The sequence below is a fragment of the Oryza sativa genome, chromosome 1 (assembly GCF_034140825.1).
Source record: "Oryza sativa Japonica Group chromosome 1, ASM3414082v1".
Lineage (NCBI taxonomy): Eukaryota > Viridiplantae > Streptophyta > Magnoliopsida > Poales > Poaceae > Oryza > Oryza sativa.
In genome coordinates, this window is record NC_089035.1 from 5,861,041 (window position 1) to 5,888,357 (window position 27,317).

The 27,317-nt window shown below is 45.6% G+C and overlaps 3 protein-coding genes and 1 long non-coding RNA gene across 4 annotated transcripts; 2 read left to right on the forward strand and 2 right to left on the reverse strand.

Moving 5' to 3' along the window:
* Positions 1–3,709: 3,709 nt before the first annotated feature.
* LOC112938205 (uncharacterized) lies at positions 3,710–5,112 on the reverse strand. The gene is made up of 2 exons (XR_003241244.2): positions 4,995–5,112; positions 3,710–4,643 (listed from the first exon to the last, which is right to left on the reverse strand). It is a non-coding gene; the product is annotated as an uncharacterized lncRNA (long non-coding RNA).
* On the forward strand, positions 4,650–6,723 carry LOC4325527 (WAT1-related protein At5g64700). Its single transcript, XM_015779565.3, has 4 exons — positions 4,650–5,173; positions 5,287–5,349; positions 5,448–5,564; positions 5,680–6,723. The coding sequence occupies exons 1-4, from the start codon at positions 5,001–5,003 to the stop codon at positions 6,452–6,454; spliced, it is 1,128 nt and encodes a 375-aa protein (XP_015635051.1). The 5' UTR covers positions 4,650–5,000; the 3' UTR covers positions 6,455–6,723.
* Positions 6,724–10,335: 3,612 nt separating this feature from the next.
* Positions 10,336–12,297, forward strand: LOC4325528 (WAT1-related protein At5g64700). The gene is made up of 3 exons (XM_015779971.3): positions 10,336–10,599; positions 10,702–10,764; positions 11,083–12,297. The coding sequence occupies exons 1-3, from the start codon at positions 10,427–10,429 to the stop codon at positions 11,975–11,977; spliced, it is 1,131 nt and encodes a 376-aa protein (XP_015635457.1). The 5' UTR covers positions 10,336–10,426; the 3' UTR covers positions 11,978–12,297.
* Positions 12,298–24,282: 11,985 nt separating this feature from the next.
* On the reverse strand, positions 24,283–26,563 carry LOC4325529 (peptide-N4-(N-acetyl-beta-glucosaminyl)asparagine amidase A). The gene has a single exon (XM_015775832.3). The coding sequence runs from the start codon at positions 26,335–26,337 to the stop codon at positions 24,487–24,489; it is 1,851 nt and encodes a 616-aa protein (XP_015631318.1). The 5' UTR covers positions 26,338–26,563; the 3' UTR covers positions 24,283–24,486.
* Between the last annotated feature and the right edge of the window lie 754 nt (positions 26,564–27,317).

Sequence of the window (27,317 nt, forward strand, 5' to 3'; positions counted from 1 at the left end):
TTGCCTTCATAATTGTCACGGGTAGGCTAACCTTATGCATGTTTCTTTTTAAGGTTTTGATGTTGTTCCCAGACCATGGTTTGCCTCTTATGGCATCAATTGTGTCAAAGTGATACAAATGAAAAAAAATGGGATCTGCAGTGGCATGGCTCGAACCGGAAAAAAATAATTTATTATATGAGCAAATCATTATTTTTATATTATTACAAAGATATAGACTTCCTCCATTTCATATTATAAGACTTTCTAACATTGTCCACATTCATATATATGTTAATGAATCTAGGTATGAATTTACCTAGATTCATTAACATCTATATGAATGTGGACAATGCTAAGTCTTATGACCTGAAACGGAGGTAGTACTAATTAATCAACTACCCAGACTAGAAAGATGCACTGATCATATGTATTATGTTATCATGACTTTATGGTTGTAGATTGTACCGAGAGTTTATGTTCAATAAAATATTATGAACTCTAAAGTTTAGGTTTTTCAACAAATTCATAATTAATGAATATTATGTATCCATTTGGACCCTCAATATGGTATTTTCTTAATTTAATTTAAAATTTAATATTAATAATTAGCAAGTTCAATCCGTCTTGAATCAATATGTATTTGAAACTTTTGAATTGAAATTGTGGATTCGAATACCGTTGGATTTTATGCATATCACACATATTCTTGTTTGAACTGCCATGGTTGAATATGGTTGGATTATAGATATATCCGTATTCTCGTTCCCATCCCTATCACAATCCAACTGCTTTTAATTTGATTATGTGTGGTCTGGAATGAGGAACGTTCTTGAATTCCTAATATAGATTTGCAATTTCAGTACTAATTAATAATTAATTATAGGAGTATCATCCTTCAAACTGATTGTACTTTTTTGATTGTTGACTTCCTCATCATCTGATTGTTCCCATGAAAATTGAATGGACATATCTATATACATGGCTGAAAATAGACGTGTACTAATTTGTTGTACAGGTCTTGGGCTTATATACTGACAAAAACATGTGCATTATATTTCTTGTATACAACTTTCATTGGAGTACTATAATTAATTAATCAAACATGATTTAGATAACCTCATTTTTTCCTTTACATGACATCCATAAAAAGTAGTACATACTTTCTAGCCCTTGAAAATCAAATGTGCACGGTGACTTATTTTCTACAACTTAATTAATAAATCAATAATACGTGGTATGAGAATATGCCACAACAACGTGGATTGTATTCCGTTGAACTACCATGTATCAGACTGCATCACATGTAGTCCCTACTACATGTATAAGTCTCCATGCACAAAGTCATTTTCTAAGGAATGGAGAAAAGAAGGATGAAAGACCAAGGCCTTATTTATGGCACCTGGAGATTGTGAGAAGTATCTAGTGAATATCTAATTGGTACGAATATGAAGAAGACGAAGACGTAAGGTCATATAGTACCTGACAAATAGTTCATTTACGGAATTGATGTTTGACACGGATGTGCCAACATCAACCACTTCTCTTTTCTACTCAACCCAAAGTTGAAGTTGCTCATCTTGCCTAATGCGGAAGTGATGCGTGATGTGTTTCTCATTTATGTCTGATGTCCAAAACCTAGATCTAGATTCTAGAGTTTCCCAAACTCTCTTGTTTGAATCTAATACTTTCAATCTCGGATTGGAAACCTTTCGATCTAAAACTAAAATATTCCTACTTGTGGCTCAAAACTTTGAGCTTGGATTGCAAACATTTCAATCTAAAACTTTCTACTTGTGGCTAAAATGAATGAACTTTCAATTCAAAATTTAAGACTTTCAACTAAAATATAAAAAAAAATGTATCTAAATCCTTAAACTTTCAAAATTAATTTTGAATGTTTTAGCTAAGAAAATTAAAACTTTCTACTAGTGACTTTAAACTTTGTACTCAAACCCATGGAATTTTTTAGTAATAGCTTGTATTGGATCTGATGAAGATATGAGACTCATTGATTTTGCTATGATCAGGTGTTCGGTCCACTAGCGAGGAGGAAGAAAGTGGCGTCGATGTCTTGCCAAGGAGGTGAAAAAAAGGGAATCTAGGCTCACCAACATCTCACCATGGCAAAGAAAGAGGGGTCGAGGAGAACAACACACAAGGAAGGAAGAAGGAGACCCCGAAGATCACCCTCACTAGGGTGGAGCGTGGAGGGAAGAAGGGGCTAGGAGGGGTGGGGTCTTGTCATCGCCTTTGCTGGAGGCATCGAGCTGGCAGGAGGTATACGATGGAGCAAGCGAGCATCGCATTGTTGGGATGAGGCGATATGTGAGCGGTCGAGAAAACAAGCTAAAATCGAGCGTTTTTAGATGCCACATAGAGTTTTGAGAGCGTTTTAAGAAAGTTTAATGGACTTTTAGTATATAATAGATAGATATGTTTGTATATGATATTAAGTTGTCTATCATCTGTTAATAAAACGGTTGCTAATGAGCACGCAACATCCTTTATTTTGTCTATCATCTGTTTTTTGGCTCCACATCATCAAAATTCTCATGACATTCTCTCCTAGTCCTCAACATCATATTAATTATTATCCTAGATGGTGACATCATAATTATTCATGGATATACTAGTAAGGTAGCTTAACAAAGTTTCAAAACTAATCGAAAAGAAAGACTATACTTTCCAGTCCCTTTTAGCTGTATCGATGGTGCCACCGCTACTCCGTTTGCTAACAAGGATATCTAAAACAGGGAAATATGCGGTGCAAACCACATTTTAAGTAAAAACTTAAACACTTTTTTTTATAAAAATTCTTTAAAAAATATCAAACAAGCACACATATAGGTGATACGCAAATAAATTAACAACCTTACGAAATTGCATAAACAAACTTAACTTCGGTAATGAGAAAGGAAATTAACAAAAAAATACTATTCATGTTTTTTTTTGTCTTTTTCTTCTATGTTTCTCAATTTTATATCACACAAATGAAGTTGAATTTATTCTGGGAACTTTACATGGTTGTATAATATTACCTTAGCTATTTGTGGAAATACTTTCAATTTTTTTGAAAACTTTTATATCATTTTTAATATTATAAAAGTTTTCAATAATTTCTTAAACAAATCTAGTTTGAAAAACTTTTACATGGCAATATTAGACAACCATATAAAGTTTCAAGTGTAAACTCAACTTCATTTGTCAGACATAAAATTAAGAAACATAGGAGAAAAGGTAAAAATAGGAATAGTTTTATTTGTTAATTTTATATCTCATTAACAAAGTTGAGTTTGTCCATACAACTTTGTAAGGCTGTTTATTTACATATTACCTACATATGTGATTTGTCTGAGATTTTTTGAAAACTTTTATAAAAAAGTTTCCAATTTTCCATATAAGATGTGGTTTCCACCATATATACTTTCCCATCTATAACCAACAAAATGGCTTGCTTTAACAATTGTACCCCTACTATCAAAAAAACAATTGTACCCCTATCTCAATACTTGTCGGGTGCATAGCCAGACTTGCTTTCCTTTTGGGATGGTGGTAGCACTAATTTTATTTCAAGTTTTTATGTAATAATTCGATTAAGATGGAAACGATGGGTGTAAACAAAGACGTTCCATAGGGTCTTCTGAAGTTGGTTTCTTAAGCAAGCAACACTCCAAGCTTTCTATATTGCCACGATGCAATACTCACTGATGTGAACCCTACCACCAAATAGTAAGACAAATGATCAGACATATATATCTAATAAGTCAACTTACATTACATATTAAGAAAATTGAGGTAGTTAACACTAACCTAACCACATCAATATTATACAAACTAGAAAAAGGGAAAGAAGAAGACTATATCCCTTATGTACACATGAAAACTCATATAATCCTTTCTATACCCTCGAATTTTACACGATCCTCTATGTACCCCTGAAATTTCGCTTTGATCCCTTCCATGCCCCTCCCGTTAGGTTTCCATTAGATACGTTGCTCAAACCGTGTATTGTGTTGTCAGTATTTTTAGAAAATACCAAAATGCCCCTGTCAACCCTAACTAAAGTTCCCCTTTCCTTCTCCCGCATCCTCTTCCACGCAAACGGCCTCTGCGCGCCGCCGTCCCGCTGCCGCCCTCTGGCCACGCGCGTCGTCGTCCAGCCGCCCTCCCACCGCGCGGGGCGCCGGCCACGGCCCCTCTGGCCGCGCGCGCCGTCGTCCAGCCGCTGTCACGCCGCGCGGGGCGCCGTCATCCAGCCGCCCTCCCACCGTGCGGGCGTCGCCGGCCACCGCCCTCCCGCCGCACGGGCCACCGGCCACCGCGCCCCTGCCGCACGGGCCGTCGGCCGCCGCCCCTTCGGCCGCGCGCGCGCCGTCGTCCAGCCGCCGTCACGCCGCGCGGGGCGCTGTCATCCAGCCGCCCTCCCGCCGCGTAGGCGTCGCCGGCCACCACCCTCCCGCCGCGTGCGCCGTCATTCAGCCGCCGTCACGCCGCCACCGCCCCTCCCACCGCGTGAGCATCGCCGGCCACCGCGCCCCTGCCGCACGGGCCGCCAGCCACCGCCCCTCCCACCGCGCGGGCCGCCGGCCGCCGCCCCTCCTGCCGCGCGGGCATCGCCGGCCGTCTCCCTCCTGTTGCCACTCTAGCTGGCACTCTTCCATCTACAAGGGTGTTTTAGACATTAGAAACCACACATAACATGAAAATGAAGGAAAACTAACAGAAGGGGCATGGAAGGGATCAAAGCAAAATTTTAGGGGTACAGAGGGGATCGTGTAAAATTGGAGGGTATAGAAGAGATTAGGTGAGTTTTCATGTGTACAGAAGGGATTTACTCAAAGAAGAAAGGAGCAATGCTTCTGAATTGGGAAATGTTTTTTTTTTCCTCTGAAACATCAGCGGTGCAACAGTGCAAGAGCTAGCAATATAATGGCATGTTCCCCTTATACTGTCTCACTTGTCTCACACTGAAACCGTTTTCAGTTTCAGAGCTCAGAAGAAGCAAAGCGTACTGAGCGATGGACGCCAAGAAGCCATATGTCATCGTCATCGTCATACAGCTGATCAACACAGGCCTGTTTGTTATCTCCAAGGCAGCCTTCAACCATGGGATGAACACCTTCGTCTTCATCTTCTACCGCCAGGCAGCTGCCTCTCTCTTGCTGCTGCCTCTCGCCATCGTTCTTGAGAGGTAACCGATCGATCAACTGTACTGAATTTTCCTCATTTGGTTCTCCGATAATATTGCAAAAGAAGGGAAGAATTAGAGTCAGTCAGGCTAAATTTTGAGCATGCATATTGCAGGAGAAATGCACCACCGATGTCGCTCCGGTTGTTCACTAAGCTTTTCTTGTATGCTCTGCTTGGGTAAGATTAGACAGCAATGGTGCAGGCATGATTTAATTTGGATCAATAAAATCATAGAAGATGCGTCTGATTAACTTGGCTTTCGATTCAATTTGCAGGAACACACTGAGCTTAAACATGTACAACCTGGGCCTCAAGTACACCTCCCCGACGGTGGCCTCGGCGACAACCAATTCGATTCCCGTGGTGACCTTCTTCTTTGCACTCCTATTAAGGCGAGCTCAATCAATCATCCATCTCTGGTTAATCAATTTCTTGACGCTGATCATTGATTTACTATCTGAAATGATCAAATGAGTAATTAATACTGATCTGCGTTCATGGTTGCAGGGTGGAAGTGATCCGGCTGAAGAGCTTGTCGGGCGCGGCGAAGATGGCCGGCGTGGTGCTGTGCGTGGGCGGCGTGCTGGCGATCGCGCTGTACGCCGGGCCGGCGATAAGCCCCGTGAACCACCATCGCGCGTTCGGCGGCGGCGGCGGCGGCGGCCATGAATCAGCATCGGCGACGACGAGGACGAGGTGGGTGAAAGGCACGTTGCTGATGCTGCTGTCGAACGCGACGTGGTCGCTCTGGACCGTGCTGATGGCGTCGCTGCTCAGGGAGTACCCCAGCAAGCTGCTGGCCACGGCGGCGCAGTGCGCGCTCAGCGCGGCGCAGTCGCTCGCGCTGGCGGCGGCGGCGGCGGGGCGCGACCCGGCCGCGTGGAGGCTGCGGCCCGACGCCGGCCTCCTCGCCGTCGCCTACTCCGCCGTCGCCGTCACGGGCGCCTCCCTGTACATGCAGGCGTGGTGCATCGAGAAGAAGGGACCCGTGTTCCTGGCCATGTCCAACCCGCTCAGCTTCGTCTTCACCATCTTCTGCGCGCTCTTCGTCCTCGGCGAGGTCGTCCACCTCGGCAGCGTCGTCGGCGGGGTCCTCATGGTGGTTGGCCTCTACAGCGTGCTGTGGGGCAAGAGCAAGGAGCACGACACGCTCACGCTCGCCACCGCCATGCCCACGCCCGCCTCCGTGCAACAGCAAGAAAAGAAGGTCGCTGCAGTACCAGCTCCTGCAGACAGCAGCAGCAGTGACAGCGAACAGGAGAGATTGGCCTCGATCGCCTGAGCAACAAGTATCACTCATAATAAAAAGCGAGAAATTTTATGGTCCTTATTAAGAGTGATTTTATAGTCTTTGAAAAATATCAATAGGTGCCATATTTTTAGTGTAAAATTTAATATTTTTGGATGCCTTTAGTATTAAGAGGTACCAAATTTGTTATCTTTTGGCAGTTGGTACCTCTCGAGAACTGTAAATATTTTTTCTTGTAAGTGAAAATTTTCATGATTTCTAGTACTGAAAGCATCAAGAAATATCAAATTTTGTAGTAGAAAATGTATGTCTTCACTCTTCTGAAACCTCTTTTAAGAACTGTAAAGTTACTGTAAAAAATCGATATAAGCTTGGGAGGGAGGATGCGTGCGTGCTCCTGCTTCCCCTGGCTTCTGTTCGTAGCATGAGGCAAAGTAGATCTCCAAGACTCTTAACACAACGAGCATTTTTCTCATACACAAATGAAAATAACGCGAATTAATTTGCTGTAGAACTCTTGGGCAAGCTCATCATATACTAATATATTGATGATATATCAAAATATATTGGCACTATCTTAATTTCGAATATGCTCGTAGATATAGTATTGTACAATTGGTGTTCATAGAGTTGAGTATGCAAGCGTTACGAGTGTCTGCATTTATAATGTGTTTGAAAAAAAAATATAGAGATGAATAGACGGATAACTATATAAGAAACTATATTAATTTGACTACAATTAATCAAACATAGCCTAGAACATCTCATTTTCCCTATGTCTGACATATATAATTAGAGTAGTTTGTGATGAGGACATCATTTCATCGGATACGCACATAACTTCTTACGTTCTAATGACAATTCCAAATCCAAGTCCAATTTGGCTTTCGGAGATAGCACTGACTTCAAACGGATCTAGCATCTTCATGCTAACTCCGATTTAAGTGATCTTGGACTTGATGGAAAGCTTATCTCGTCACCTTTCAAACGCATCCAGTATTATATCCAAATTCATCTCGAGTCAACGGGAATCATCAACACAAGACAGTATTGTTGCTGCAACCGAACTTGGGCCTTGGGCCTTATAATAGACTAGGCTCATCTTGAAAATGCCCCCCTCCACCTTCATGAATTAGTAATTAACTCTAGTTCTATTTTTCTCTATAAATATCTATATACATCCTCTAGAACAATTGGGTCTTGTTTAGTTGAATTTTGCCAAGTGACATTCACCTTGTCTCTAGTTCTCGCTCGATTAGTCGGCGACTATAGATTAAGAGCTCCCAATGGTTGGTGTGTTGATTTCTCGGTCGATTAGATCTACCACTTCAATCATAACTATTTCTTTGTATTTAATTATCTATTCTCAATATTTAGATTGTATCGTATCTTATTTTTGCAGTGTTCTCTCGTTTGCGTTGTAGGGATCATCAACCGCGCGTCACGGTTGGTACAACATAGTTTGTGGTGTAGCGATTGCACGGCGTTCTGGACTTGTTATGCTTGGTAGCCATGAGTTATCCCCCCACCAAAAGATCGGGCCACGAGAGAGAGCGTCTATGCCTTCAAAATAAATGTGTGCCGGCTTCTTTTCTATAATTCATTTAATAAATAGATCAGTGGTACGCAATGTGCCACCACAATAGGTGTCACATGGCATTAAACTATACTATATATAGATTGAATCGCTTCTGTCTAAGACAAGTCTAGTGCATGAAGTCATTTTCCAAGCACAGGGAAAATATAAGATAACGACACAAGACGATTATGGCATTTGGTTCACTTCCACAGTTTACCCAAATTTCTCATACTTTACTAGGCTATTGTTTATTTCATTACTATAATTACAACCATATGACTTATCATGCACTTTTTTCCCCAAACCTGGTCTATAGTGTGACCATCAATTTATTAAGCACACCTTTGACTATGTTTAGTAAGCATGCTGTGTAATTATACGCTATCATATTCTTATAATATGATGAATACCTAACTGGTGAGAATATGAAGAAGTAAGGTTAGCTAGCTTCTGATTACCTGTTTCTTTGTTAACTAGCTGAATGCACGTGCATTGTAACGGGAATTGAAAATGAGAATCCCATAATACACTTTAAAGTATTAGCTTTTAAATTAAATTATTTTCATTGTAAAATCTTTAGGTCATATTTTTCATATCTTTTTCGCGAATGAATAAAAGGATTGCATCAATTTAAATAAATCTTCATTGTTTGATGATTTGGGATTAGAAAAGCGATATAAGTCTAACTACTCATTACGGGATCCATAAAACAGTAGTGATGGGTGGTATAGTAGAGTCACCATTGATCACTTTTCAAGTCTTTGAAAAGAGTATAGATTCTGTAGCTACTATGTCCAGGCAATCTAAAGCGAGAATTTGTATTCTTTATAAAGGGGCTAGACTGTTGGAGGTTCTTAGAGCAATATTAGGTCACTTTTGAAGGTTCTTAGAGCAATATTAGGTGACTTTTGGAGGTTCTTAGAGCAATTTTAGGTCCTGGATGCTCTCTCAAACAGTGTCTAAAGTTTGGGAATGGAATGGATATATGACAACAATACATGATGTAAATTATCTGAAAAAAAAACTATTTTTGACTTTTTGGACATGTGCAAATTAAAGAATGGGCATAGATATCATAAGGCCTTAAAATCCATCATATACGCCAGTTCTTTTTTCCTCTGGTACCGTAACCGTACGTTGTACGTACAATAGTGCAAATTACTAACAAGGAGCTACAGATGATCATCAGCTGGCGTTCTCTAAAGCCGTAGCCCTTTTTTTTTTGGAAATGTAAGCTGCACGCTCCTTAATCGGACAACCGTACGTATATATAGCGCGAGAAAAATGTGAACCAAAGTCTCACTAATTAATTAATTGGCACTAACCTATCCACATCAATCTTTTTCAAGTGAAGAAAATGAAAAGATGAGGAAGCAATAGGACAGTGTCTGCCCAAACCAATCGAAAATGGTTGAGAAAGCCAGAGAAGAAAACATCAGCCCGGCCTTCTACCGCAAACCTAGGGTTTAAAAAACCCGGAAGTATAGGGGGAAAAGAGAAATATTAAAAAAACATAGAATTTTGATAGCAATGGAAGCTAGTGCAAAATAAAGTATTACAAAAAAGTAAATGGTCGTTTTAAAAGGACATAAAAATAAGGGTCGTTTTAAAAGGACATAATAATAAGATGAGAGAGATAAACTCAAAGGATTTTTTTAAAAGGTTAGAGCTTTTGTTAACTTTCTTTCAAAACCAAAGAAAACATGTATATGATTGTCCATTTCATAAAAGAAAAGGATATAATTTGATTCCTTATTTCAAATGTCTTCCTAGGATTTTTTTTCCACGGAATTGAAATACTCTATTTTCCTAAAACATCTTATGTAAAACCATGTGAGAACTAGTGGATTATATTTATGTTTGAAGGAGTATCCGACAACCGCAACAATTCGAAAATCTTTGGCTCCTTCAAATAATTCAGATTTCATTCAGATTCAAAAAATAAAATAATAGCTAAAAGCTGAGTTTTTTTTAACTTCTCTAGATTGATTCTCGTCAGCCGGATTCTCACCCACTACTTCTCAAAATCTACCACTCACCTAAACACAGCCTATGTATGGCTAGCTCCCTAGCACTCTTATCATCTCTAACACTGGAACCATATATATCCAGATTCAAGCATACTATATCACATGTTAATACAGCCTTATCAATTTTCATCAATTTTTTCATAATTATTTAAGTGATATGCAAATAACGAGAGAACATTACCTAGAGAGTTTAAAATTGAAACCATATATGGTTCTGTTTTACACTGGAACCATATATGATATATCCACGAATTTCACGGGACGGCCCGTACTCACAAAAACAGCCTATATAAGGCTAGCTCCCTTGCCCTCGCTTACCATGTCTCGCACTGCGCGGCACTGTAACCCTATCCTGTTTCAGGATCAGCATTCAGCAGCAGAAGTAACGTGCAAGCCATGGGTGCCAAAACGCCCTATGTCGTCATCGTCATCGTAGAGCTGATCTACACTGGCATGTACATTATCTCCAAGGCAGCCTTCAACCAGGGGATGAACACCTTCATCTTCATCTTCTACCGCCAGGCAGCTGCCTCCGTACTACTGCTGCCTCTTGCCATCGTTCTTGAGAGGTAACCAATCAATCAAGAACAAGAAGAGCTAGCTGCTAGCTGTTCTGCAAAATTCATTTTTGGGGCGTCTGCAGAATGATGAGAATTTGAGTTTGCATGCAGGAGAAACGCGCCACCGATGTCGCTCAGATTGTTCATCAAGTTTTTCCTCTGTGCTCTGTTTGGGTAAAAAAACAGTTGTACATCTTTTTGTATCGATAAACTTACCTTCTATATTTACAGGATTTTTGAGCTAATCGGTTAATGAGCATACATGCATTTTTTTTTAGAGAATGGTATTTTTTTACCTGGCTTCTATATCTAACAAGATATATACAGTTTTTTAAAAAAAATTAGGAACTTGGCCTATTAAATAGGAAACTTAGTTCTCAAATAAACCTATCTAAAATTTACTCCTATGAAGATTTAAACTTAGAACCTTGGAGTTACTCAGGTCACTGTAACATACATATGTAATTTACTTCGATTCGATTAAATTGGCAGGAGCACGGGGACCTTAAACCTGTACAACATGGGCCTCAAGTACACCACGTCGACGGTGGCATCCGCGGCAGGCAGCTCGATTCCGGTGATGTCCTTCTTCTTGGCGCTCCTACTAAGGCAGGAAATGATCCGGCTGAGGAGCTTGCCGGGCTCGGCGAAGGCGGCCGGCGTTGGCCTGTGCCTGGCCGGCGTGCTGGTGATCGCGCTGTACACCGGGCCGACGATAAGCCCACTGATCCACCACCGCGTGTTCGCCGGCGGCGGCCATGAAGCTTCGGCGAGCGGGAGCGGCAGGACGAGGTGGATCGTGGGGACGGTGCTGATCCTGCTGTCGAACGTGACGTGGCTGCTCTGGTCCATGCTCATGGCGCCGGTGCTCCGCGAGTACCCGAACAAGCTGCTGGCCACGACGTGGCAGTGCGTGATCAGCGCGGCGCAGTCGCTGGCGGTGGCGGCGGTGGCGGCGGCGCGGGACCCCGCCGCGTGGAGGCTGCGGCTCGACACTGGCCTCCTCGCCGTCGCCTACTCCGGCGTCGTCGTCACGGCCGTGGCGTTCTACCTGATGGCGTGGTGCATCGAGAAGAAGGGGCCCGTGTTCCTCGCCATGTCCACCCCGCTCGCCTTCGTCTTCACCGTCTTCTGCTGCATCTTCTTCCTCGGCGAGACCGTCCACGCCGGCAGCGTCGTCGGCGGGGTCCTCATGGTGGCTGGACTCTACAGCGTGCTGTGGGGCAAGAGCAAGGAGCAGGACAAGCTCACGCTCGCCACCGCCACGCCCACCGTCGCCGCCGTAGAACAGAAAGAAGCCGCTGCGGCTGCGCCAGATGCAGACGCCAGCAATAGTGGCAGCGAACTCCACCATGGGAGATTGGTGTCGCTAGAGCAACAAGTCTAACTAGCTTGCAGCCTTGCAGGCACCAGCAACCGTGGCAGCGGAGTGGATTTTAAACTCCGTTCTCTTGTTTTTGCATATCACTTAAATAGTTTTAAAAAATTAAATAAAAAATGAGAAGAATATATTGACATGTGATATATTACTCTACAAACATGCATATTCAAGTTCATTTTTTACAAGCTACAATAAAAAAAATTAAACTACACCTACATGTATTCACTGTCATTTTTTTTACTGTAATATGTAGAAATTAAATTTTACCTTGTATATTTATGAAGTGATATATTACATATTAATTTATCTTGTTGAATTTTCTCAAATTTGTTCATTGCCCTTTAAGCTACATGCAAATAACGAGATGTCGTCCTCTCAAGAATTTAAAATAGTTTCCCCAGCGAACACGTGTGAAAGATCCAAAATAGGCATACAGAACCTAAGAGTGTATATGCAATTTGTGTTTGTAGACTGATCACTCCCTCCGTCCTTAAAAAAACTCAATATAGAAAAGGATGTGATCCCTCCTAGAATAACAAAAGGATAGTCCAGATTTGAGGTTGAGTTTTTTTTACGGAGGGAGTATAGTGTTTTATTAACCTATATTGCTAAAATTTTTTATGGTCACATGCAAAACATAAGGAATATTTGCTCGAGTTGTAAAAATCCAATTCTCACAGTTCTTGAGTAATCATGGTTCTCCAGATTTCAAAAAAAAAAAATCATGCTTCTTGGGGTATTAAACAGACAATCTGTCTACGATGATGCTAGGGTGGGCTATCATATGTGAGCTGTTGGTAGCAAGGCCCAGGCCCGTTGGTTCCTTGGGTTGGTGGGCTACAAGCGTGCAAAGGCCGGCAGAGAGGTAAATTCGGAAAGCAGACTATAGTTCAAAGTTAGGGCAAGCTAGACTTTGAAAAGTCACAAAATAAAAGTGTTTCTTTCTAATTAAATATTCCCTCCGATTTCATAGTACAAGTCGTTTCACTTTTTTTCTTAGTTAAACTTCTTGAAGTTTGACCGAGTTTGTAGCAAAATACAGTACCATTTTCAATACAAAACAAACATTGTATCAAAAATATATTCAATATTAAATTTAATTAAACTAATTTGATGTCTTAGATATTGCTAATCTTTTCTATAAACTTGGTCAAACCTAAAGAATTTTGACGAAGAAAAAATTTGATCGAATTATAATATGATGAAACGAAGGGAGTAGCATTTTTTTTATCATTTCAAACTAAGACATGTCAATATTATTATTTAATCCACCTTTAAGGCATTTTTGACCATTGAGCTAAACTTTCCAACTAAAAACTAAGCTTGTTGGGAGCAGGTCGTAGGCCCTTTGGTCAACGTGGTCATGACACATGGCAAACATCATCGAGCGTGGCGAATGCTATGACCGAATGACAAGGATCATGAGTGCAGAGACCACGAAAAATGGCGATGCCCGCTTGATGGGGCAAAAGCCACGATAAGTAGCAAAGCCCAGGTGCGAAGCTAGAACGGAATAGGAAAAAGTCCACTTTAACTCTCTTAAATATACACCGAATCTAATTCGTACCCCTCAACCAGAAAACCGGTTAGGATGACTCCCCCAATTACTAAAACCGGTACAAATTGACTCCCTATGTGGTTTTAAAGGGCGGTTTTGCTGACGTGGCATGCTGACTTGGTCTATTGTGCTGACGTGTCAGCCCAGTCACCAAAATATAGATGAGGCCCACATGTAAGTGATAGGAGAAAATATAAAAAGTGTAGGGCCCACTTGTCAGACATCTTCTCCCTCTCTATCTTTTCCCCCAAATCCCCCAAAAAGAAACAGCAGAGCAAGCGGTCGAGGAAGTCGAGCGCGTAGTTGCTGTGCGGCACTGCACTGCACGTTGTCGCAGGTGTAGACGAGGGTGTGGTTGTTGCTGCTCAGCATCAGCTCTGGCTCGCTCCTCTCCTAGTATTGTGCCACCGTGTCGCCGGACCCGGACGGCCCCGCCAGCAGCCTCGCGCCCGGCGGCGACAGGTCCGGCGAGCACTTCGCCGACCGCTTGCTCCCGAACCGCCCTAGCACTGCCGCTGCTGCCGGCTTGAGCGTGCCCCCGCCACGGATGAGCCGGTGGATTCCAATGTCCGCCAATAGCGGCTCCATGTTGGCGTCGAGCAGGATGTTGCTCGGCCGGACGTTGCCGCACGAACTTCTTGTCGTGGAGGAAGGCCAGCCCTCTCGCCATGCCGCGGGCGATGCGTCGTCGCTGCCAATCCTGCGCACTGCCAGCACGGCGCCGTCGTCCAGCACCGCCATGTACACGATGCTGCTGCCCGCCGCGCCCAGGATGTACGCCGACGCCTTCAGTAGCGTCTTCATCTCCAGCTCCACGTCGCCATCCACCGTCACCAGCACCGCGCCGCCGCCGCCACCATCCTTGGCCTTCTTGCAGCCACGTCGTCCGTCTTGGCGGCGAAGGACGCCGACGTGTCAGTCACCTCCTCCGTTTCGTCGCTCTCGTCTCCGGCACTGCACCGGCGCCACGCACGGCAAGAATTATACCATTTCTCCCCTTGTCGAGTGTACAAGAACTCCGCGGTGTGTCGAGGGACAACTCCGGCGCCCTCCCGATGACCTTGACCTTGGCCAGCGCCGGTAGCCGCATCCAGCACCCGAACTTCCCACCGCTGCCGCCGCCGCCACTACCGGCGGCGGCGGAGTGTTAACAATATTGCATCAACACGGAGGTGGAGCTGTACCGCCACGGCAACTGCACCCGGCACCCGATCTTCCCACCGCTGCCGCCGCCGTCGCCTCACTGTAGGATACGAGACAGGAGCGACCGCGGCGACTGGCAGCTCTCGATGCCGCCGCTCCGCCCGGCCTTCGCGCCGGCCTTCTCCACCCACCGCCGCCCACGGCTTCACGGCTTCACGCACTCCCTTGGCGCCCTCCACTCCGCTCCCTCGCCGCCCTCTGCTTTGCCATCCGTGCCCTCAGCAAGCTCTCCGCGCTGCTCGCCGACGGGAAGAGAAAGAGAGATAAGGGAGAGAGAGGGAGGCAGAAAGGTTGGAAAGAGAATGACATGTGGACCCCGCAAGTCAGTGGATCCTATTATAATTTTTGTGTGTGAATGACAAATTGGTCCCACATATATATTTTTAAATCTAATCTTACATCAGTGCCACGTCAACGCCACATGGGACGAAGACCAAGTCAACACCGCCACATCAGCAAAACCGCCCTTGAAAACCGCCGAGGGAGTCTATTTGTACCGGTTTTAGTAATTGGGGAAGTCATCCTAACCGGTTTTCTGGTTGAGGGGTACGAATTAGATTCGGTATACATTTAAGGGAGTCAAAGTGGACTTTTTCCAACGGAATAACCACGGGAGAAGGACAAAGCTAGGTGGCCCATCACGAAGTCTACCTAGCGAAAGGCCCATGCCGCCCCATAAGATATTACTATTGGAAAAGGTACACCCAAGGTCCCTCAACTTGTCATCGAGTTACAAAATCTTTCCCAAACCGTAAAACCAGATATCCGGCGTCCCTGAACTAATCAAAACCGGACCTTCGGTGGTTTTGACCCGGTTTTGTCCTACGTGACGGCTGAGTCAGCGTGGGCCCCACATGGACCCACAATGTCCGGTGTCCACGTCACCACCCTCTCTCTTAATCTCTTTCCCCTCTTGTGCCCAGGACCGCCGCGCCTCCCTCCCGTTGCTCGCGCTCCTCCTCAACTTCCGCGTCCTCGCCGCCGCCGCGGGGTCCCACTTCTCCCCTGCGGTCTCCCGCATCGCGGGCCACCTCTGCCTCTCCCCGTCCATGGCCGCCGTCACGCTCCTCGCGCTCGGAAACGACGCGCCCGACGTGGCGGGCGAACAACGACGCGGGAGGGACGGCGAATGGCACGGCGATGAGCGCGACGGCCCCGACGACGAACGCGGAGACGAACGGGCGTTGGCGGCCGGCGACGGGCAACGCGGCGGCGGAGACGGCGGCGACCAGCGGGTCGGGAGGAGGTCGGCGGGGCGAGGAGGGAGAGGAGAAGGTCCGGCGGTTGACTCGCCCCGCCGCCGCTCCGCTCCGCTGGCAGCGCGCTCGTCTGCCGCCGCCGGTGCTCCGCTCCGCCGGCCGCCCGCTCTCTACGCGCTCGTCGCTGCAAATACTGGCTCAGCATCGTCCACAACAAGAAGAACAGGCTCTTCTACCTGCTACGCTGTTAGCACACAAGAGAACACTCTTAGACGTACTCACACCTGGTGAATACACATGCACGAGAGTAGGCAAAGAACACAAGGTATTTGTGCTGCACAACCGCAACCTTTTCTGGCACTGCACACGGCAGTGTTTTTTTTCAATGCACATAATCAACCTCAAAGTACATCCTTAAATAGACCAGCTAGCAGCCCACGTTATGCATACATAAGAAAACATGCAAAAGCAAAATACTAAGTCTAGATTATTTCTAACATACGCTATTGCGGCTCCATCTCTCACCTCACCGCCGGTGGCGGCGGCGTCGTCGTCGTCGTCTCCATCTCCGGTAGCGCGAACCATCTTGCGCTCGCCGCCGCAGCCGCATCACTCCTCTGATCTCAAACCCACACAGTAGCTCGCAGTCATGCCGCGCGGCGAGCTCCTGCGTGTGACGCGGCGGTGGCACGAGACAACGATCATCACTCCGGCGGACGCATCCAACAACAGGGCGCACCTGAAGCACGTCGTCTTCACGACGAGCGTCGAGGTCGAGGAGACTTCTTCGCCTTCGCGAGGCCCGAGAGCAAAACCAGTCGAGTGTTGCTATCGCGTCCTTCTCTGCCACCACCGCCGCCGCGGCTTACACCGTTACACGTCTTCTTCGCCGCCGCCTCGCTTCTCCGCCTCGCGGCCACCGGGCCGCCCCTCGTCGCTTCCCCTACCAGCGTCGCGGCCCTCGTACGGCCGCCGCGGAGCTTCGCCGTGCTGCCGCTGCCGCCGCCGCCGCCGACTGCCGTCGTGGCGCCGCCCTCCACCTCTCCCGGCCGACCGGCCTACAGCCAGAGAGAGAGAGAGGAGGAATCGAGGAAGAGAAGAGGAGGAGAGATGACTCAGCCTGACATGTGGGGTCCACGTAGGTCCCACGCTGACTCATCCACCATGTAGGATAAAATCGGGGTCAAAACCACCAAAAGACTTATTGTGACCGGTTTTGATTAGTTCAGGGATGCCGGATATCTGGTTTTGCGGTTTGGGGACGATTTTGTAACTCGATGATAAGTTGAGGGACATTCGGTGTACTTTTCCCATTACTATTCTATAAAGGAGGGTTCCTAGACCCATCTCCTCAACGTGACTACCCGGTCTCAGAGGCGATCTGGTGATCACTCAAGAAGACTGTGGGAGACCCGGTGTGGTTGTGAAAGTTTCCATGTTCACCTTCCAGACCATGATGAGAGCGCCCATGGCTCGTGACTATAGGAGGGAGCTACACTGGTGTAAAGTCCAACAAAAAATAATGGGGATTGTCGAATTTTTGATACCTCAGGAAAAACTCATCGTGTCTTGTGTTTAAATTTCCTATCGCTTTCCTCTCTTGTTCCATTCAATACTTAGCTTCACTACTACATAAAGGCACGTAGAGATCGCCACTATAGGTGCCAAAACAGCTAAAGCCGGCACCTATTATGCTTTTCTCGCCTCCACAGGCTAAAAAAAATATACAACCGACACCTTTAAGCAACTATAAGCGCTGGTTCTAAAGAAAAATCGATACCTATACTATAGGTGTCTTGTTTTTTAAAAAAAACTTTAATACATTGTAGGTGTCGGTTAATTAAAAACTGACACATATAATATATTATAGGTGCGGTTTTCTAAAAAAATGAACTCCCGTAAAAATCGAGCCGAGCGGGAGCCCGATAAATAGTCTTTTTTAGCGCAAAGGGGGTTGAGAGGAGGCTTATTCACTCGCACCCCCACTCACCCCGTCCCTATCTCTCTTACCCTTTCAGCCTCTCCTCCCCTCCGCTTGCCCCCTCTCCTCCACTCCACCTCTCCTCTCCGCGGCTCCCTCTCCATCGCCTGAGATGATGGCGAGAGCGGACGGAGCTGCATCCAGCAGTGGCGGCTCCCGTAGCGGATCCAACGTTGGCGGTGGTGGCTCCCGCCGGATCTAGCATCTGTGGTGGGCGGGGCGGCGGATCCAGCATCGCTGGCGGGCGGGGATGTGTCACTGATTTGGGTTTTTTTTTTCTAGATCAATTTGTGCACGTGATTTGGGGATTTTTTTTTTATCGATTCATGCTATATGCGATGGAACTGTACTAATAGGATTGTTTTTTTAATAATTAAGGTGTATCTCTTTCTTTTGTTGGAGGGTTTAAATTTGTCTCCTGATCACTATTTGTTAGATCTTATGATACTTGGCTTTATGTCAAGAATGGTGTAATAAGTGGTTGTGGCTTTCCTTTGAAGCAAATGCTGGATTTTATCCATTAAAGAAAATGTGTGAGAGAGATTTGAACTGTTTGAAGGAGCCGGATATACTTAAAGCAATTTTATTAGCTAGAAGCTCTTCTAAATAGTTTCTACAGTTAGTTATATATGTGTGTGTATTTTGTAAACACGAAGTCTTTGCTTTGAGACCGGCGCCAACACTTCCAAAGAAACAGTGTCACATTGGTTAGCCAAGAATCAATTATAAGCCGTAACGGACTCATTAACAAAAAGAAAATTTTGGCAAGTTTTATATATATTCTTAGCGACTTAAAAACCAACGCTGATATATATACATATATATTGAAAATACCTGATATTAAATGTGAAATTAAGTTCAAAAATTAAATTTTAGCACAACTAATAAGTTGCACCGCAAACGATGAGACCCTATGTGACCATTTCGTAGCAGTCATTCGAGGTAGGTTAGAACAAGGAGACGAGACACGTATAGAGATGGTACTCTGAATCTCTGATTACGCATATAGCATATACCCCCTTAAATATGCAAAGCACACAGGTCGATCTACAGCATCAAGACTAACAAATTAGACGATCTACGCGTGAAGAAGCCAACAATTTAGACAATGAAAAGTGTGACAGGACCCTGTAGGTGTTTATGTATATAATAGATTATACTAATATATGTTGTTTAATTTCTAAAAAGATATAATTATTTGGACACATGCAAAGATCGAACACAAATACGTGAAGGGCATAGGCATGCTCGGTTTTTGCAGTTACAATTTGACGCCCCTATAGTTAAACGAATTTGACTAACTTAGACAGTTAATTATTCGGTTGCAGCAATAGCTGTGATAAAATTCTCCATCGGAAAACTAGGTTCAAAGACACGACAATAAGCTAGTACTCCCTCCATCCTAAAATATAAGTATTTGTAGACTTCGATATAATTTTCGAGATGCTACTTTTACTAACAATATCTATAAAAGTAAAATATTTTAAATAAAAAGAGTTACATAGTATGATAGTTTGTTTAATGATAAGTCTAGTAACATCAATTTTACATGATTGATATATTTGTATGTTTTTCTATTACACTATGTTAAAAATGCTTATATTTTGAGATGGACGGAGTAGTAGAAAAGTGTGCAAGATTTGCTTAGTCTTGCCAAGGTGTGGCAAAGATTTTTTTAGTATCTACTAATACGTAAGTTGTACAATTTTTATTGACAAAATGTCGATAACCTTAGTACACGAACATGCCTAATTTCCACCATATTACGGCAGTTTTTTTCTCTCTTGTACCGTTGCACGTGCAATGGTGCAAATTAGCACGGAGTACATGATGATCAACACATTGAGAAAATCCATCACAACGTATAGTGACTTCTATCACTACACCATATAGTAACATCTATTAATACATAAAAATTAAGTTCAACCTCAATCTACATATTCAGAAAAAAAATACAAATTCAGATATGAAACATACAGTGGATTTGTCTCTTTTTTTATTTATTAGTGTGTGAGCTGAGTTTATACTTAAAATTTTATGGCGTGACATAATTATGTTGTATAAACTAGATGAAACCCCGCACTAGGGCTGTAAAAATAGCTCGAGGCTCGCAAGCTACTCAAATTCGGTTCGTTCTAGACTCAGTTTGAACCTAAAATAAATCGGGCTCGAGCTTACTCCAAAGCTCGTGCACCCTCTCGAGCCGAGCTCGAATAGCTTGATAAAGGCTCGAGCCAATACCAACCATGCTTTTTCGTTGTATCTTTTGAAGCAATCATTTTTTTACCAATAAATCCAAAGGTATTCAGCTACTCCCTCCGTCTTAAAATATAAGCATTTTCTTGAGGGACGGAGGGAGTATTCATTTTCCCCAAACCAAGCTTCGGGAAGAAAGCTAAAAAAATTGCTCGCCTGACGACTGCTAGTTTTTCGTTGGGCCTTGCTACTGCTGGTTTTCCTCCGAAACATCAGCTACGATAAACCCTATATAGGTGAAATCAAAAGCTCAACATGCTTTGAACCATATCTATAAAATAATAGCATTTGAAACCCTCACATGCTTTAATCATAACCATCTAGTATATATTATGTGCATTTATATATTTACAGAATTCCTGTGTTTTTCAATCCTCTGTTTTACACATGCATTCCTATCATATTCCTGTGATTTTATCATATTCCTGTGATTTTTCTATTCCTAAGTTTTTACAATCCCGTTGTCGGTGATATGGGCCCGGGGGTATCAGGTTTAGAGGGAGCAGGCTGCCCCCCTATGCCACGTGGCCCTCCCCCGAAGGGAGTCAAGCCCAAGGTGGGGTGGCGGCCACTTCTTCCCAAAAAGGCTAAACAGAGGAGGCTGCCCCCCGATGCCACGTGGCCCTCCCCCGAGGGGAGTCAGGCACGAGGTGGGGTGGCGGCCACTCCTTCCCAAAAAGGCTAAACGGAGGAGGCTGTCCCCCGATGCCACGTGGCCCTCCCCCGAGGGGAGTCAGGCCCGAGGTGGGGTGGTGGCCACTCTTTCCCAAAAAGGCTAAACGGAGGAGGCTGCCCCTCGATACCACGTGGCCCTCCCCCGAGGGGAGTCAGGCCCGAGGTAGGGCGGCGGCCGCCGCCTCCCGTGACTAGGGGTCGGGCTCCCTCGACCCCCTCTCTAGGTCACCATGTACGGTGGGTTAGGTGTCCGCCTCCAGGTGCCCACCTACCCGCATTTATGGCGACCCGAGCGGTCGCGCCACGCCGCATTTAATGCGGCGTGCTGCGCTTCTGACCGGTCTGTGACCGGTCGAATGACCGATGAGACGGCGACTGTGTACCCTCGCCCTGTTAGTGTGTCAGGCGGCGTGCGGCGTGCTCCGTCCTATCCCATCATATTGATGAGGGGCTCCTCAGCCTCTTATCCCAGTTAGAGCTGATGGGACGGCGACTGTGTACCCTCGCCCTGTCAGTGTGTCAGGCGGCGTGCGGCGTGCTCCGTCCTGTCCAATCATATTGATGAGGGGCTCCTCAGCCTCTTATCCCGGTTAGAGCTGGTCCAACCACTCTGAATTGACCCGGGTACCTGTTTCCTGGTGTGAATGGGAACCCGGAAGTCCTTAACCATTAAACGGCGAATGACAAGGGCGCCCCGCATGATCTGATGGGCCCCACGCAGCAGCCGACGCGCAGATAGCTTCTGGGCTAAGGCACAAGATATGTAATGAACATAGAGAATGTTTTTCCTTCTCCCTAGGTAGCACTCGCAGCATATGTGGGATCCCCTTAGAGTATAAAAGGAGGACCATGCCTAGCGAGAGAGGGAATCGGACTCTAGATCCCAAAACTAAAGCTTCTCTAACCCCAGCTTTGTACTTGGGAGATTCAGAGGCTTTGCAAGCATAGAAGAATCATCATACACACAGAAGTAGGGTATTACGCTTCATAGCGGCCCGAACCTGTCTAAATCCCTGGTGTCTCTTTTGTCTCGAGGAACCTCGGATCTCACCCACTCCCCCGGCCGAACTCACAAAGGGGGGGGGGTCTTACGACCTCCTGCTAGAGAGGATCACTCCTCGACACCCGTGATCCGAATAAGCCCTTAACTTGTATACCATATTCATCTACACAAAGTTTCTACACGAAAAGTTTATGCCTATAAAAATTCTATAAGAAAAGTTTATGTGTACAAATTTATATATGAAAAGTTTATGTGCATAAATTTTAAGTGGATTTTTTAATTTTGCATAATGATTCTAGGTCAAATTTTCTATTCATGCATAATATTACAGAGTAGATTTTTTTAATTTCGTATAGCGGTGATTTTTATGTAGAATATTTTTCACTAGAAATTCTGGTCTAGTTAAACGGAACGTTAGAACCTAATTCCGATCTAATCACGAGATAATGATGCACCACATATGAGCTAACGACAAAATAGATACATAGAGCTTTTTGATGGTTGGCAGGGCGTGTGCGATGCACATGGCCATACCCCATACACGATCGCGTGGGTTGTAGTAGTGCGATGCACGCGCAAAAGGGAAATCAGGAAAACACATTGGCACGTAAGTTGGCTTTCCTGATCACGCACCTAAGGGGGGGAGAGCTGATTAGCGAGTCCAGCCCCTTAAGTCTCTCCTATATACTACTAACATCCTATCATCCTCACTTTTTATACTACTATACTATGTATAGTATATATATACATATGTGTAAACTTTGTATTACACTATGTATAGTATATATATACACATGTATAAACATACGTATATAATATGTATTTGTACATTTATACGTATAAAAACTTTGTATACGTGGGTAAAAATATATACATGTATATACACTTTATGCATGACGTATACAAACTTTGTATATGGGCGTATACAAACTTTATATATGTATGTAAAAATATATACATGTATATAAACTTTATACACGTACGTATACAAACTTTGTACATATGCGTATATAAAGTTTACACATGCGTATACAAACTTTGTACACATGCATATACAAACTTTATATATGTGCGTATACAAACTTTGTACACATGCATATACAAACTTTATATACGTGCGTAAAAATATATGCATGTACGTATACAAACTTTGTACATGTGCGTATACAAACTTGCTACTGAAAAAACAAAAAAAGGAGAGAAAAACCGAACAAAGACGGAAGAAACCAAAGAAGAAAAACGAGAGAAGCGGAAAAAAAAACAGAAGAACGGAAGAAACCAACGAATAAAACTAGAAAACCAGAAAAAAAAAACGGCTTTGCTAAAATTATGTTGACATATTTCTAGGCTAAATACATTCAGTTTGACGATCTGCCATCTAATCTTCTTCATGATTCGTGCAAAGTACATCTGATAAGCTGATCGAACAACTTGCTCCTAAGTTCGCGACTCCTTTTTTTTTGCATGACATGTGTTGGTCATCAGCGAATGTAATTACTCTATTTACACAATAATTACACATATATAATTTAGGACTTACATATGTAATTTTGGTACTTACATTGTAAATACACTAAAATTACATATGTAATTTAGATACTTACATATGTAATTTCAAGACTTATATTGTAAATACACTAAAATTACATATGTAATTTAGGAACTTACAATGTAAATACATGCCGACTAGTTTTTAGTGAAAAATATGACGCCATAAATATAACTACTAAAAAACCAACTAAACGAACGGAAAAAAGGAAAACCGAAAAAAAACAGCACTACCTAGCTCCTCCGCGCGCAGTCCGCCGTCCCCTCTCCGCGCGCGCGCCACGTGGCTCGTCACGCGGGAAGGGACGCGCGCGAAATTAGCCTTTTCGCACCTAAGGACCGTGCGATCCATTGCACAATATTAGGGGCCGGCATCGCCAAAAGACCGAGAAACATGTCCAGTAGTTTGGTCTCAGCTTATAGCTAACCAAATTTTATCCGGACAAATCGATCATCACCAAATTTTATAAAAATTGTCACTTTGCTACAACTTTAACTTTGTACTTTAGAAAACCACAATAATAGCAAATGATTTTATCAATATGTGCATATGACATGTGGACCTAACTTAAAACGACATGAGTGTTGTATGATAGGTGGCCCGAGAAAACGTCTAGGGTCTTTCCGGTCACAAGGTGGTGGGTTAGACGATCTGGGTTCGAAGCCTCACCCCCTTCCTTTTTATCATAGGTGGCCCAATTTTATAAGATAGCCAAAAGTTATAGATTTCTAGTAACTAGCTGGGTGGCCCGCTCAATTGCGCGGCTAGCACCAAACAAAATCATATATTTTTTTAATATGATTTTACTTAAAATTTATTAAATAGCTATCTCATTCTCTTAAGATTTTTTTTTTGCGGGGATCATTGTTTTAAGATTTTGAAAGACCAAATATTATCATCCTCGTGTTTTTATTTTACTTAAGATTTTAATTAAAGCTGTCCACATCTCTCTTATTGCAACAGATAAAACGATAAATCTTCACCAAAGTGTACACTTGACGGGCACATCTCTATGTGTAGTGTATAAAGTAATCATACAAATGAAAGGAGCTTAATTAGATCGCGCAAACACTCAAAAGTGCAGCCATTTCTCACGAGCTCAGCCGTGCCACTCCCGCAGCCGCCGCGGCGTCGCCGCCTAACTCCGTCGCGGCGCCGCCGGCAATGGCACGGCCGGCGGCAGGCGATCCCTTCGCGCAGACCTCGTCGGCGTGGTCGGAGACGACGCCGTAGCCCTGGCTGGCCACGTCCCGGTAGTAGCACCCGTCCGTCGCCTCGTACCTGTACGTCTGCGCCGCGCGCCACGACGTCCCGACGGCGTCCCCTTCCTGCACGCGGACGTCCACGGCGGAGTCCTGCGCGTTGCTCAGCGACCGGGACCAGAACCCCGGCCGGCCGGCGGCGACCCTCTCCTCCTCGAACCGCAGCTGCACGCTCGTCTCCTCGGTGAACGAGTCGTTCGACGTCTGGTTCACCTGGCCCTGGTAGATGTAGAGCGGGAAGCTCTGCTCCGCCTCCTGCGAGTACGCCACGCCGGCGTGGTCGGTGACGTGGACGCCGGAGTACGCGTCGGTGGTCTGGTTCACCGTCTGCTCCGTGTCCTCACGCACCTGGTTCGTGTTCACGAAGCTGAACCGCTGCGTCCATGTCGCGGTGATCTTGCCGTACGACGACGTTTGCACCCACCCGGCGGCGGAGATGCGCCGGAACGCCGTCGTCTGGTAGTACTCGTTGCCGGGACCCCTGGACGCGACGGCGGTGACCTTCTCCAGCGGCGGCGCGTCGTAGCTGATGATGCCGGCCGTCGTCGCCGCGCTCCTGGGGTCCAGCCAGAGGTGGAGGTTGCCGTCGACGTACCAAAAGTCCTGGGCGTCGGTCACGGCGAACCCGAGCTCGTGCTCCTCGCCGTCCAGCAACCAGCCCAAGAACGGCGTGAGCTCGATGTCGTACGACGGGAGGTTGAACGAGCCGATGCCGCTGATCGGCCTCCAGAGGAAGGGGCTGATGCCTCCGGTGTAGATCACCGGGAACGGCCAGACGGCGCCGACGACGTCCCCGTCGATCCGAACGGTGACCTCGCGGAACGGGCCATTGCCGTTGAACGGGTTCCCGTAAGTGTACCAGAACTCGTCGGAGCCGTGGTAGGAGAGGTACACCTCGAGGACGGCGCGGTAGGCGTTCGCCGGCACGGCGAGGCTCGCGGACTCAACGTCCTCGTTGTTGTTGATCTGGAACCACTGCCCGCCGTTCAACGGCAAGCTCTGCGAGATGGGGACGATGACGTCGGCGGGGCCCAACCCCGGCTGCGGCGGCTGCGGCGGGTGGCGGAAGTAGAGGTGGAGCGTGACATTGGCGTGGTAGACGCCGGTGTACTGGTCGTTGACGAGGTTGGCGAGGTAGACGGCGAGGGTGGAGGAGTTGCGGGCGGCGAGGAGGGACGCGTATTTGGTGACGTCCTTGGACACGGACCAGACGACGCCCTTGGGCCTCGGCTCCGCCGTGCAGCTGCGGAGGAGCTCGACGCCGCCGAGCCAGACGCCGAAGATGCGGTCGAACTGGACGCCGCGGCAGGTGGCGCGCCACTCGAGGACGGCGAGGGAGATCGCCGACGCACGGCCCCCCGCGGCGGCGAGGCAGGGCGGCGGGGAGTACGGTGCCGTGACGGGGGGGAGCGTGTAGGTGAAACCGAAGGAGTGGGAGAGGAGCAGCGTGGAGCACGGGCCGAAGCTGCCCGGCGGCGGGCGGTGCGGCCGGTCCACCTCGAAGTAGGTCGTCGGCGTGTCGGGCGGGGGCGGCGGCGGCGGCGGCGGCGCGTGCGCCTCAAGCGCGGCGACCTCGGAGGCAGATAGCCGAAGCTTGAGAGGTGAAGCAATGGAGATCGGAAGGGGCGTGACGACGAGGAGGAGGAGGAAGAGGACGCGCACGTAGCACGACTCCGCCATGGCTGTGGAGTGAGGAGTGGAAGGAAGAAGAGTGTGGCCGCGTTGTGTTTGGCGCGCTTCTCTCCCGCTGGAATTTAAAAGTTGTGAAGAGTAGAAGTGAAGAAGAGAACTCTTTTTGCAGGGACCATGTAATGATCTGAAATTCCGATTCCTGCAGGTAAATTGGATTGTAAGTCTGAAGTACAGCGACACTTGGCCTCACCCCAGGGTCTAATGATGTGATTAAACTATCTAAGTTTGGATTGCAAGCTTAAACTGCTATATTAGATGCATATTTATATGTGTAAATAGCACTAATTAGCTGAGGATGCAGTAAACGTTGGTTAATTTACTGTTGATGCAGGATGGATTTTTATCATATACAGATCATACTCTTTCTTGATCTAGCTATAAGACATTTGGTGTAGAATGGAATTCCAAAATAGCTAACTTGAACAATTGTGTACTGAAAAACACATTCAGAATCCATTCGCGTGCAAAATTGTTTGCAAGAGCAACAATTTCGTCACGGTTTGTGTTACTGTTCTGTTTAAGTTGCAGAAACCAAAAGTTTATTTTGTATGTAAACTACTCAAATCCAGTCCAATCAAGGTTGCAAATACTGATTTTGTCCATATTTATTGGCCTCCAAGTAATTAAATATGGTAACCGGCTAGTTAGTACGGGTTATCGGATTTTATCCGACAACTGCTTGCTATGTAAAAGAACTAAACTAAATTAGTTTTTTTAGTATCAACTGACTGTAAATTCAAATTTTTTGTTCGGAGTTTGAATTCATAGCGTCCTTGCAGGTAACCACCCTCAGCAGCCTCGGCTTCAGACCAGTAACCAACCTGTTACCACTGATTTAGGAACCTTGGTCCAATTAGCAGGGGCGGACCTAGCATGGGACATGGGGGTACATCTGTACCCCCAAAATTTTTGACAAATAATCTTTGAATTAATAGGTATCTTACCTATATATATCATTAGTTGGGTCA